Source organism: Python bivittatus, unplaced genomic scaffold (assembly GCF_059951505.1).
Source record: "Python bivittatus isolate LINGU-HERP-01145 unplaced genomic scaffold, Pbiv_v1 ctg000080_np1212, whole genome shotgun sequence".
Lineage (NCBI taxonomy): Eukaryota > Metazoa > Chordata > Lepidosauria > Squamata > Pythonidae > Python > Python bivittatus.
In genome coordinates this window covers 26,252,355-26,265,684 of record NW_028277035.1, presented here as the reverse complement: position 1 = coordinate 26,265,684, position 13,330 = coordinate 26,252,355, and the positions used below count along the sequence as shown (strand labels likewise).

The 13,330-nt window shown below is 38.7% G+C and overlaps 1 protein-coding gene across 1 annotated transcript in view; it reads right to left on the bottom strand.

Moving 5' to 3' along the window:
• Nucleotides 1–9,527: 9,527 nt before the first annotated feature.
• Nucleotides 9,528–13,330, bottom strand: part of LARS1 (leucyl-tRNA synthetase 1) — a 51,377-nt gene continuing 47,574 nt past the window's right edge. The window contains exon 32 of the mRNA XM_007434287.4: nt 9,528–9,908. Within this exon, the coding sequence (XP_007434349.1) occupies nt 9,703–9,908 (206 nt within the window). The 3' untranslated portion in view covers nt 9,528–9,702. The remainder of the gene's footprint in view (nt 9,909–13,330) is intronic.

Below are 13,330 nucleotides of genomic sequence, written 5' to 3'. Positions count from 1 at the left end.
CCATAATTTTAATTTTGTGAATTTTACAGGCATTATTGTCTATTGTAGGCTTCCTGTCCTGGAGGATTTCAATGTGTACAGAGATGATCCAGCCAGGAATGGATTGGGATTTTATGTTTCCATTACAGGAAAACAACAGCTTGATTTTTAAAGAATAGAATTCACACACACACACACACATGAATGAATGAATGAATGAATGAATGAATGAATGAATGAATGAATGAATGACCCACAAGATGCTCTTGGTTTGTTATAAAAAAGTACTCTGCCAGAATCTATACAAAGAAACTGGAGAAGCTCTCCAATTTATTGTTATAGATCAGAATAGATTCTACATAAAAATTAATATCTTCATGGATAGCCTGGAAAAGCCAAGGACATACACAGATTCCTATAGGGAATGGAGAAATAAATAGAACAGGAGATTTAAAAGTACACACACACACACACACACACACAACAAAAGAGAAATTAAACCTAGCACAGCTGTCTAACTAGACTTTTCCTATACTTACAGGAGTAGCAATTTTCTGAAACACTCACCTCTGCTTCAAATTACCTAGATTTTCCCCTTAAATTCCTGGAGATTCCAGCCATTTATCAGAGACTATTTGAGAGACCGGTTTCAGTCTCAGTCCAGCCACCTCTACTTTTGTTTTTAAAAGGACCCATTTTTTTTTTCTTTCTCCAGCAAATGGAGGGACTGGGGTAATCTCTTTTGTGCATGTGACAGAAGGCATCTGTTCCTCATGAAGATGTGGATTGGACATGTCTAAGTGGCAGCCTGCACATTCCCAACAAACCCTTAGACACTGATCTGTGATATCCTGTAGGGCAGCGTTCCTCAACTTTGGCCACTTTAAAACGAGTGGACTTCAACTTCCAGAATTCCCCAGCCAGCAATCCCGGCTGGCTGGGGAATTTTGGGAGTTGAAGTCCACCCGTCTTAAAGTGGCCAAGGTTGAGGAACCCTGCCATAGGGTTCCACATGGTCCTCTACACTGTTCAGTGGTTACATGTAACAATGGGGACAGCAGTAGCTCTATTGCTCCTAATCAACAAATGTAAGGAAGCTGCTCAGAATCTTACAAACTGGGCAGTCTGTAATTTTTAGGAAATAAATACTTGAAGAAAGTAATTAGTACCCCTAACAATGCCTATGCATGATGGGCTGGATGAAGAAGAAGAAGTTAAAATTAATTCCAGATAACATGGAGGTGCTGTTTGTAAACAGGAAACTCAACTCGGATAAGAGGTTCCTCTTAGTTGGTGTACATTCAGGCTTTCCCCCGAAGCAGCAGTTTCATGACACAGAAATGCTCCTTGATCCTCAGTTGTCACTGGATTTGCATATGGCCGCTGTGTCTAATGTGCCATTTGTAATTCTTCCTGGGACAGTCAGATTGTGATGGTAATCAATCCTCGGTTATATCCTCTCTTCAACATTGCAGTGTACTCTACGTGGAACTACTCTTGAAAAACATCCAGAAGCTGCAAAATGCAGTAGCTAGTCAGAAGAAAATACAAGGATCATATGATGCCTCTATCTGCACTCTTCATCAGTTGTTTAAGGACGCAATTTAAAGAGTTGATGGCAGCAGCACTTAGTTGACTTCCACTGATCTAAAAAAAATTAAGCAAAATTGCCCTAGTTAATAGTTGACAGGGGAACCATCTGGAGTGTCAAGTCAAGAAAACATTCCAAAAGGTGATGGTTTCTCTTCTGTATCTTGCCAAGAAAACTGTAGAGACACGTCCATGTCAGTAGAGTAGACTTGGAGGCAAGTTCAATTTTTGCTGAACTATAAAGTCCTAACTGGTCAGAGCCTGATTATTTGATGGGCTGTCTCTCCCATTACAAACTTGACTGGCTGTTAAGATCTGCAAGAGAGACTGTTTTGAAGATCTCCCCACTGCTAAATTCTTGGTATTCTCTGAGCTTGCTTTTCTTCTTGCAGAAGTGTCATTGCCAGGCCAGGTAACGTCATCAATTTCACGGGGAGTAAAGTTTGCTGTGTGTGTGTGTGTGTTTGTATAGTAGTAGTAGTAGTAGTAGTAGTAGTAGCAGCAGCAGCAGCAGCAGCAGCAGCAGCAGCAGCAGCAGCAGCTTGACCTACCTTGATCGGGGTATTGTTTTCCTCTTGATTGTTCCTGCTTATGTGGGTATTGGTTAATAGGCATGCGATAAGAAAGGAAGTGCTTAGGGCTGTCTGCCCCTTTCTTTGACCTTTGGTTGCTTTGTTTTTGAGTGTTTATAGATGGAACTTATCTCAATGTATCTGTTAACGCTGCTTTGTTAGAGAGCCATATTGCCCACTGTCAGAAGCTCCTGGGGAACACACTCCCCTTTAGACTTTCCCATTCAGCATAGGAAGGCTGAGGACAAAGCTGGCACGTCAGAGATGCTAAGCGTGGAGGTAACCAATACAACCCTTATACCCCTCCACTAATGCACTTTAATGATGACTAAAAGGAGGTTTTATATCCCTAATCAATCGATCTCTTTCTCTCTTATCTGTAGACTGTATCAGTTTCCACAACTGAGAGACTGCATAACAGTGCCACCTCCTGGAAATAAATAATAGATGTTACAGAACATGTCCTACTTCCTAAGCTCTTTAAAGCAACTTTCCTCCCTCCCTCCCTCCCTCCCTCCCTCCCTCCCTCCCTCCCTCCTTCCCACTCAAACCACACACATAAAATAGCTGAATTGCCCGCAGAACAGAAAACAAATGTCTTTTGCCTGTTCTGTTTCATAGTGGAAAGCAGAAGAAAAACAATCCTTGGAGCTACCTAGAAAAGGTATTAATAATATTTGCTGCTCTAACATCAGTATAAAAATCTTCCTTTTATTTCTGAGTGTTAATATAAATCATGTTAAATGACCAAGACAAAACAGCTACCTCAGCTGCTGGATAAAATCCAGTTTGTCCTGCTTGTCATCTTGGCTGTTTGCAAAGCCTTCAGATGTTTCATTTTTTTAACTTTTTTTTTTTTTTAACGGCAAGCAAAGACTGATGCTAAAGAAGAGAGAGTGCTGCTCCTTAAAGGGAAAATGCTTTCTATCAGCCTCAGTCTATAAATGCTGAATTTGGATTATGTTCACAGCATGAATTGGTATCAGTGCAAATAACAGTGTGCTGGTTATAGAAATGCCCATAATCAGATGAAGCTCCAGACCAGCCTTGCCCGACCCGGTGCCTTCTAGACAGTCATGCTGGCAAGGTGCTACAAGTCTCTTACCTGCAGATGTTCAGATGACACAAACCATTTGCAGAAAGGACTCCATTCTCTAATCACCTAACATCTGTTCTCCCAATCATGCTGGCTCATGACGTGCAGCATTATTCAAGCAATTTTATATGCAGGGTTATACATCTCACTGGTTCTACTTATTGTTTCAGTGGGCTGTTATTGGTGCTGTTGTTTGCTCTATTTTTATAACTTAAAAAAATAAAAAATGGCTTCTTCAGCTGTGTTAGTTGACCCACTGAGGAGCCCAAAAGGGGATAAACATACATGGACATATGAATCATTCAGGCCTTATGAAAGGCAGCAGGAGAGGCAAGATAAGGGTAGCATTCATAGAAAATAAAATGTGCACTGACCATTCCCATCAGCAACCAAGCACTGTGGCTGTGAGACAGAATGCAGTTTGCTCTATGACCTTTTAATCGCTACATGGCAGCTCTTGACATCATCTGGCCCCAAGGAGCTGGAAGCCAGAGTATCACAAGTAACACAGGTTGACAAGGAACACTAATGCCAGCGGAGGGAGAGTGACACATTTTTCACTAAGCCAAGCCTCAAAGAATAAAAAAGTAGATGGAAGCAGGAGCAGCAAGACAGCTTGACACCTTCTAATTAGCAACAGCATTTGAACTGGGATGTTTCGGGCCAGATTTTATTTAGACCCTTTTAGAACCTGCTAGATTTGGGAACTGGTTGGAAGGGAGTGAATACTTGCAGCAAAGCACGTGTTAAAGCTGTTTCAGAGGCAATGCCTTTCCTGCTCCTCGAATGGTTGCATGAAGGGCAGCGAGCAGCAGCAACACCATCTCGTCCTCCGAGAGACCCCTGGAGGAAGGGAGAAGCAGGAGGCTTCCCAGGGATCCCCAAGCAAGCAATGCCATGGGAAGCAGGAAAATGGCGATCAGGTATCTGCAGCCAGCCCACCGGACCAATCAACTTTTCTGCTATTAACAGGAATGGGGTGCAAGTTGCCCATCCTACTCTCACTTCCTCAGTTTGAATCTTTATGCAGCCAAACATAGCAATCCAGCAGATTTCAGGAAACCCCAAGGGAGAGGCAAATCACCATCTAAATGGGGAGAAGCCCAAACTAAACTAAAGAAGACACTGCATGCTCAGTGGCCCCAGAAAGCAAGACTGAAGAAGCGAGGGCTGGAAAACAGAGAAGGGGATAGAATGGCATGGCTTAATGAAGAGATTGTCTGGTTCTTCTAAAAAAAAGGGGAAACCTGCATTTTATTTCAGTTTCCATTTGGGGTGTCTATAGAGGAAGTGAGAGAAAATTGGGAGTGTAGGTCTCTTTATGCGTACACTAAGAATTAAATAAAAAATTAAAATAAATCTGAATAAAGCATATAAATAGAAGAGTAATGGGAACAGAGGGAGGAGAAACTGTTACACAGTAACAGTAGGCACTGTCTATGGATAATCAGAGATATACTATATCCCAGTGGACACTTGATAGTACACACAACCTGATCCTTTCCTTTTCCTTCAAGTATTTTCTTCTCAGGGAGAAGAGGGCATACAGCACTGTTTTTGCTGCCATTCTCTCAGTTAGTTTCCATAGTTGTACTGCATGCCCTCTGAGCCAACAGGAGGATCTGGGCCAAAGGCCCTCTCATTTCTGCCAGCTCACAAGCCACCAGGCATAGTTAGCCTTCTGCCCTGGCTATTTATTATTTTATTTATCTTTGTAAAGATTTGTATGGCCGCACATCCTAGAGTAAAACTCTGGGTGGCTCTCAACAAATTTGTCCTTTGCCCTCCATGCAAATTTTGGGCCTTCTGCAGGAAAACTAGGCATCAACAGGCAGCACAATTGCAAAGCTAGAACAGCTTGTTTTCTTACTGGCGCATGATCGGTAAGAGAGATGCTAGGTGGCTGCTTGGCTAGCCGCAAAGGCTAGTTCAAGGGCAGAGAAGCAGGGAAAAATGAAAAATAGAAGATACCAGTCTACTCTCATCTTTGTTTCAGTTTCAAACATGCCACCTACCAACATTTTTGAGGACAGGCCTGTAGCAAGGAAACAGGTTTGATTTCCTAAACATCCACCCACTCCCATTAGACATTATGTAAAGGATTCTGTGCAATCCTTTGCCACTCCTTACTGTTCTGAGTTCCCAAGTACTTAACAGTAAGTTTTGCTCTGTCTTTTACTTTTCTGGTGGGAAATATGTTCTTTTTTTAATAGTAATTTTATTAAGGGTTATAATTATAACATTAAAACTAATACAAACTGGGGGGGGAAAAGAATAAAAAGAGTAGAAGGTGCAAAGAAGGGAAAAAAGGGAAAAATAGAAATAGAAAAGAAAGAAAAAGTAATAAAAAATGTACATATAAAGAAGTGACTCCCCACCTTCATCATAAGTATAAGCAATTTTAGTAACTTATCACCTTCTTATAGTACAACAAATGATCTCTTCTTCCCATATCCCATCTCGTCTATAAACAAATCCTTAAAGCCTCATCATTTCAGTCCTGATGTCAGCAAAACTCCATTAAGGGTTACCAGAGATAACATATAAACCAACTTTATATTCCTTCCTTTTGCTTCTAATAATCTTAATCTTTAGTCCCTTCAAATACATAATGTCGTAGAACTTGATTTCATTTTTTCTTTGTCCCTTCTCATAAAATTCTTCAAAACTTTAACAAGCCTCTTTTGTATATCCAATATAGGAAAATTATCCAGATCACTCTCTTGGTTTGTTCTTTGCTTATCCCTTTTAATTATTAAGACATCAGCCAGTGTTTTTTGTATATCCAGTGTAACATCTTTTTCCATATCAATCTCGATCTTGTCAGGTAGAACTTGTTCCCCTTCCATGACATCATTTAGACACAATATCTATAGAGGCAGACACTATTAAAATTAACTTCTGGGTCCACTGTTCAAAAATATCCTTCAATATGTCCAATGTTAAAATACTTTGCTTCATTCTGTAATTGCAAGTTGAGTTTAAGTGTTCTTCTCCTTTACTTGTAATCTTTAGTTCCCTCTAGTGTCTTCAAAATCTTATTTATTTTTTTTAAAAAAATCAAAACAAAAGCATTTTTCCACAGGAAGGATTCTTCATAATTAATTCCAAAACTTCTTTCAAATTTATCTGGACCCTTAGTCCATTTGTAGCTTTCTAAAATCAAAGTTTTAATCGCCTTTTTGTTTATTCCAAAAAAAAAAAATTTTTTTTTAAGTTCTTAAACTTATAGTTAAAACTTCTTTCTCTAAGGATTGAAGGAAATTCACACAGTGCTGTCAAACTTGTTGATCCAAAGGTTACTAATAGCTGAAAATCAGTTAACAAGCAATTTCTGAAAGTGATTAGAAAAGGAAGTATGCGAATCCAGTGTCCTTTCAAAGGTGCCAACCGTGATTTGAGCAAGATGGCTATTCTCTCATCTCCCAGAGTTCTGAACCCACTGGAGACCACTATCTTGCAGTCTCCTTGTGAGGAGCAACTGTCTGGAGCACTTGTAGGCGATCTCAAGTTCTTTCCTTGTCCAGAGAGAGATTATTGAACAGCAGGTCTACTCACTTCTCAGAGCCATTTTCAGTCCACCGTTTCTTCCCCAGAACTCCATCAGAAACATTTTCTACCTTTGTTCTCTTTCATAAAAGAAGAGCTAGTTTTGAAGAATTTGTTGCCTATGTTCTGCCTCAATGAATGCTAGCAGTCTTTAAGTAATTTAGGAAAATATCTTCTATTCCAACATTTCCCCCCAATCCATAGAACTTTTAAAAGAACTCCTATCTTAAAAAGCTGGAGAGAATTATGTTTTTCACTCCCCCCCAAAAAATTTTTTATCTTTTGAAGTAAACTCAATACAGTCACATTTGACTTCTAAGATGACGTACCAATCCATAATGCTATTCCCTTTTGGCAACAATTTTACAGAAAAAGAATAAATAGTAATAAATAAATAAATAGTCTTAACTACCCCAACATAATCTTCATGCCTCTCTATCCTTGCAAACCATCCTTACTTGCATCATGCCCATGAACTGCTTCATACCCTGACTTTTGTTCTTTAAGCTTCTCACCTTTCTTTTTCAGGTTCTCATCAACTCCATCTGATGACAAATTTGCTCTCCCTTATATATTTCTTTGTGATTCAGTCTTCATTCATTCTGTCTATATGATCAAACCACCCTAATTAATTACTTGCTACTGTAGTCAAACTGCATTAATTCAGGACCCATTCATTCTTGACCCTCTCTTATTCACTATGCACAAAGAACCCCATTCTGAAGTATTCAACTTACCCAACATACCCATACCCATTCATGACATACCCAACTTTCACTTCCACATAACAAACTGATCAGAAACATACTCACATATCACCGTTTTTACTTCTTTCAATATTAATTGAAAGATTAATTCCACACAATCTACCATAAACCTTTCTATAAGCATTTGCACATCTTAAGATTTCTCCATCCATCTTCCCATCTTTAATAAACATTCTGCCAAGATTTACAAATTCATCTATTTGCTCTAGTTTATGTGTAACTTGCATTCACTCAATCTTCCAGTGGATTTTTAAAATCTTTAAATACTGTATATCAGAAATAGGAAACCAGCTAACAAACCCATTGGAGTGTTTAATGATTTTAAATGAGGAACTTTAAATGAGGAACTTTAAATGAGGAACTCAGTTTATCCACATTGTAAAAACTGCAGGGAAAATACCAGCATTTGAACCATCATGTTCAGGGAAGCCTTGGCACTGAAGCAAATAATGGTGACAAGAGGTAAAGTACATGGCTTATCTGAAAACAAACTAAATCACTGGGTCCAGGTGGCCTCCAGCCTAAAGTTCTTAAAGAATAGAGAAACTGCTCATCTTCTAATAAAAATACATAGCACATTCCAAAGATGAGCCTCCATACTACAGGAGTGGCAGATAGCCAATGCACTTAGAATTATTGAGAATAGGGCAAAACCTGATACTTTTACTGAGACATCAAGGGCAGGCTTAGACCCTACCTCATTAATACTGTAATCTAAAAGATAAAAAGATGTTTTTATATGAACCTATCCAGACACAAAAAGGTCACAAAAGCCCTCTTAGAGGCCATGTTCACAAATGCTTGTTAGATCCTTTGGAGAAAGATGTTTCCTGAGTTACTCTTAAGCCACAGAACACAGTCCCAAGACAGTTATTTAGCTTTGCTCTTCCTGTTTTCAGGGTAACAGTCAAGAACATCCTGTTTTACTTGGCTTTTTGAGTTAGGCTCATAATTTTTGTTTTACTCATTTATATTTCATTTTAGATCATTCTATTTTTACCTATTTTGAGTACCCTGCAAGTAGAAAGGTAGGGTATAAACTGAAATAATAAATGCATCCCTTTATTTCTCAACTTGTAAATATGCCTTCCCTGGTGCCCTCCAGATTTAAAAAGTACTGCAAACAGGAGAAAGCCAAATTGATGTTTTCTCTGCATGATGCTGTGAACAGTCATATAACGTTTTGGGAATCTTACATCAAACTTTAAAAGATTGTTGCAAAAAGCTCATTTAATGAGGCAGGGGCAGGGGCACTGTCTTCTTTATCATTTATCTTCTTCAGCATAAGAACTTCTCCTTTCCAAAGCCTAGAACTGGCTAACTGTAGGACTCTGATAGCAGTAACTCAGACTGAAGGCGGTCAACAAGGGAACTAGATGAAATACATCACTCGACTGGCAAGGGATTTCATGATTCTGGAGTCTTGCCAAGCTTACACTCAGCAATATTTTCTCCCAACACCCCTGGCCATTTCACCATGTTAATTAAGGCCAATGGAAGGTAGCCCAAAACATATGGAGGTCATCAAACTGGAGAAAGCTGGTACAATGTATAAGGAAGGGAAACAAGGGACCTACTTCATTGCAAAGTCTGACTGGATAGAGCTCTAATTTTCTCCCTTCCCCTCATGGTCTGCTTGCAGCATGAAACACTCAAGCACTGTCAAAATGGAAACATCAAATGGAAGCAGAGCTCTGGGAAGTTTTTAAATAGAATGCTGCTGCTTCTTCTGCTCTCAAGGATATCACACAGACACCAAATTGCTGGGACCTCCTTCTCTCAAAAGGACGGTCAACCCTAAATAAAGGTCAATGTGACTTCACCTCTCGCATACCAATATTTCTAGTACATACAAGTAATCCAGTATTGCTATGAAGTGCCAATATTGCACTTGTGTGTTGTTACATAAACATTATTAAAAAAAACCCAACTGTATCTTGGCTTGAACTAGGAAGGATATTCTTAAGAAAAGCCTCAGGCATGAAAAATAAATTTATTTTATCCACGTTTAAAAATTGCAGGAGATTGATCTCCATGCAAATATAAGTTTTTCCCCTTGAAATTAAGTTTGCCTGAATCTAGCAATTAGTTTGAAAGGTATCCATGTTGATTAAAGATTCAACATTGATTAACCCAACACTTGCAAAATCTAATTAACTAAATAGACCAGTGTATCTCCAATATCTGTTGTCTGTCCATTCTCATTGAGTCGGACCCGCTTTTGAGCTAGGTCTATGTGAAAGACAGCTTGATCTAAAATGGGAGATTTCTCAGCATCTTCCTTTCCGAGCACAGGAACACGACGAGGTCCCCGGAGAGGATCATCAAATCGCATTAATTTTACTTTGGAAAGATCTGAAAAAGAATTTAAGGACATAATTATAAGAGAGGTAACATTACTATGCAAATCACAAGAACGCTGATGCAAGAGACACAACAAAGATGGATGATTTTAATAGTATAAGCTAATGTTGATTGCCCAGCTTCTTGAAAGAGTGCCTTGATAGAGGGTTACACTTTGCTATTTAGGTCTACTGCTTTAAAGGACAGGAAAGCCCTTCAGAACTAAGACTTAATTAAAAGACAAGGGAGTAATGGAATACACATGGCATCTGATTAAAGATGTGACTTAAGAAGAATCACCTAGAGAAGAATCCTCATTTTTCCACCCAATGAGAAATGTATGAAGGCCTTGGGTTCTCTGAATGTTCCTATTAGTATTGCAAATTGTGTTTACATAAGGAGGGAGAGCTTTATCTAGAATTCCTCCCTCCTCAAATACACTGGCAGCTGTGTTAATCTAAACTTCCAGTGGCAATCACTAAATTGCGCTGACTCCATGGGGGGATTTGGGGAATTCCCAAATGATATATAATTATTTTAATGATATTTTAGTACGATGTAGATTTTAATTATATTTTAGTATGATGTTGAATGAATTTACTAGGTAAGGTTTTGTGTTTTGACACAATAGAACATTGTTGGCAGAACAAAATCTGCAGAACAGATTTTGTTTGTAGCTATTCTCTATGCACAGTAGAATGTATTAGAAATGTGAACTGCTTTCTTAAATTGTACTCCTTGTCCACCGGCTGTCATTTTAAATGGGCTCTTCGCAAAGAAGTCTCATCTACTCACTCAGGTTGCTGATAAAGGCTGGCTCTTGAGAAGTGTCACCTTCTTCAACCACTGCCAAGTCACCCTCCCAATACCCTTCTATATTTTTATTAATGACTTGGATGAAGAAGTAGAGGGACAATTTAATATATTTCCAGATAACACTAAATTGGATTGTATAGCTAGAAGACAAAAATAGATTTCAAAATGATCTTTAAAGATTAGAGGAATGAACTGAAAATTACAGAATGAAATGCAAGGTTCTTCACTTAAAAAGAAATCAAATACATATTGGTTTAGTAACAGTACTTGTGAAAAAGATCTTGCTTGCAAAACTGAATACAAATCAGCAACGTGATGTTGCTGGGACAAAAAGGCAAGTGCAATACTAGGCTGTATCAACAGTAGTATAGTTTCCAAATTATAGAGGAAATACTTCCACTTCATTTTCATGGGTCAGGTTCAATCAGGGTACTGTATTTAAGTTCTGGGCACTACACATTAAAAAGGATTCAGAGCAATTGGAGTAGATTCTGAGAAAAGCAATGAGGATGATCAAGGGACTAGAAACTAAGTCCAATGAAGAGAGATTGGTTTAGAATATTTAGCCTTGAGTGTGGAGAGAGATGATAGCGGTTTTCAAAAAGCTGAATGGATGTTACACAGAAGAAAGCCAAGACTTGTTCTATATTGTTCAGAAAAACTTCCTAACAGTAAATGCAGTTTGATAATGGAAGCAATTACCCAGATAGGTGATGGATTTCCCTTCACTGGATATGTACAAGTGGAGTGTAGACAAACAAAGTGGATGCGTTAATTTAAATTCCTGCCTTACTCAGGAGAATGGACTCAAAGGCCTAAATGACCCCTTTAAATTTTATTCTTCTCAATGGAATCACTTAGTGCCTCCTAGTGGAAAGGATAAAAAGTAGCAACACAACACATTGGTAGTTTTATTGCTGTTCTATGGGTTTCTTTGAAAGCTGTTTTAAACCATGCTCCTTGAGTAAGAAATTACATAGGCACCTCTAATCTAAACCTCAGGAAAATCTAATCTAAAGAACTGCACATTCCCTCTCTACTCCCTAGTCCTTGCCCCATTTGAATTTGTCTTTTTCTCTTGATGGTCACATAATGTAGCCTGACAATGCCTATACTGACTCTCACCAGGCTAATTTTCTACTTCAGGACACCCAGTTCACAAGATATTTTCATGCAGAGGCTGGAGAGCCCTCCATCAGACAAGGATTCCTGAACTGAACATGGGCTTAGATGTCCCATTCCAATACTATGATGTTAATTAAGTTCCTCCAAAACAGTGTGTGTGAAACAGGTCCAAACCCTGCTATGACCACAACTGACTTTAAAGGTCACTTTATATGGTATTACAACTAGGAAAAAAACTATATTCATATACTTGGAGCTGCTTTGAATAAACATGTGCAGGGTTGAGAACAGAAAATAAGCAAACCCCTGCACCAAACACCTCCCCTCTCTTCATAGTTATAATTTTAGTTCATAATCCATCCCACATGGCTTCACTTTAAGGGATCCTTAATGGCAAGTATCTATTTAGGTGACATGGAAGTCCAGTATTTTCCTTGTGAAAAGAGTGGCAAGAGGTCATCTTAAAATTACCCCATTGAAAAATAGCAACATGCTACAAGCAAAGAACTTCAGACCTTTTTGGGAAAATCTAACAGCAGCTATCACAAAACATAAGGAGCTATTTTTCTGGAGGCCTAAGACTCTCATTTACAAGAAAAGTCTCGCCCTGTCATATCTAAGGCTCTCCTCTCCCCCTTTTTTAGTATTTCATTTTCCCCTAGTAAATATGCTAGAGAGAGAAGCTGACAGGAGAAGCAAGTAATGGTTTTACCAGAGGTATCGTTTATATGCCAGTGTGAAGAGAAAAGGGAGGGACAATTATGGGCTGTTTGATATTGTTCTTTCCATAAAACTAGAAAGTGTTCCAATAAAAGCAGCTAAGTTATCTGTTTTGTCACAAGATACAATAGCCTTTTTTTCTTTTTGAAGAAAGAGGCCTTTTCAAAAGATACAAACCACTTCTCAAAGAATTGCTAAACAGAACTCTCCTAATGAGCCAACTATTTTAGTCTTCCTAAGTTCACAGCTCGCTTTCATCAGACAATCTTTTTAAGTGCCTGCCTAACAGTGACATCTTCTGAAACAACAATTTAGAAGAATTACTGATTTACTCTCAATGGCTTTTCATTCACTTCAAAACAGTCAGGTTGTGGATCTCTTCGTAATTGCCTGCCCAAGTCTGAAATGTGTTGTACTATTTTTGCTTGACAAGACAAGTTATGTATTTCTTCCTCTCAGCTTTTTTCTGAGAAAACAGATTCATGCTGTAATATGAAAATTGTCTCTTTCCCTGAGATCAAAACACACAAGCAGCTGAAGTGATGGGAAAATAAATTACCTTTCTGACTTGGAAAGTTTGGGCCAAGATATAATTCCCTCATTTGGATATAACTGCTAGAATCAGCAAAGCCACAAAGCAAACAGACATTATCTCCTTGTTAAAAGGAGTTTTGTCAATTCTATTCAGCACAACAACTGTGGTTCGGGCTCAAAGCCTCACTGACTTTAACTAGAAGAGTACAATTCTTGCAGATAAAAGTCATTATTGATTA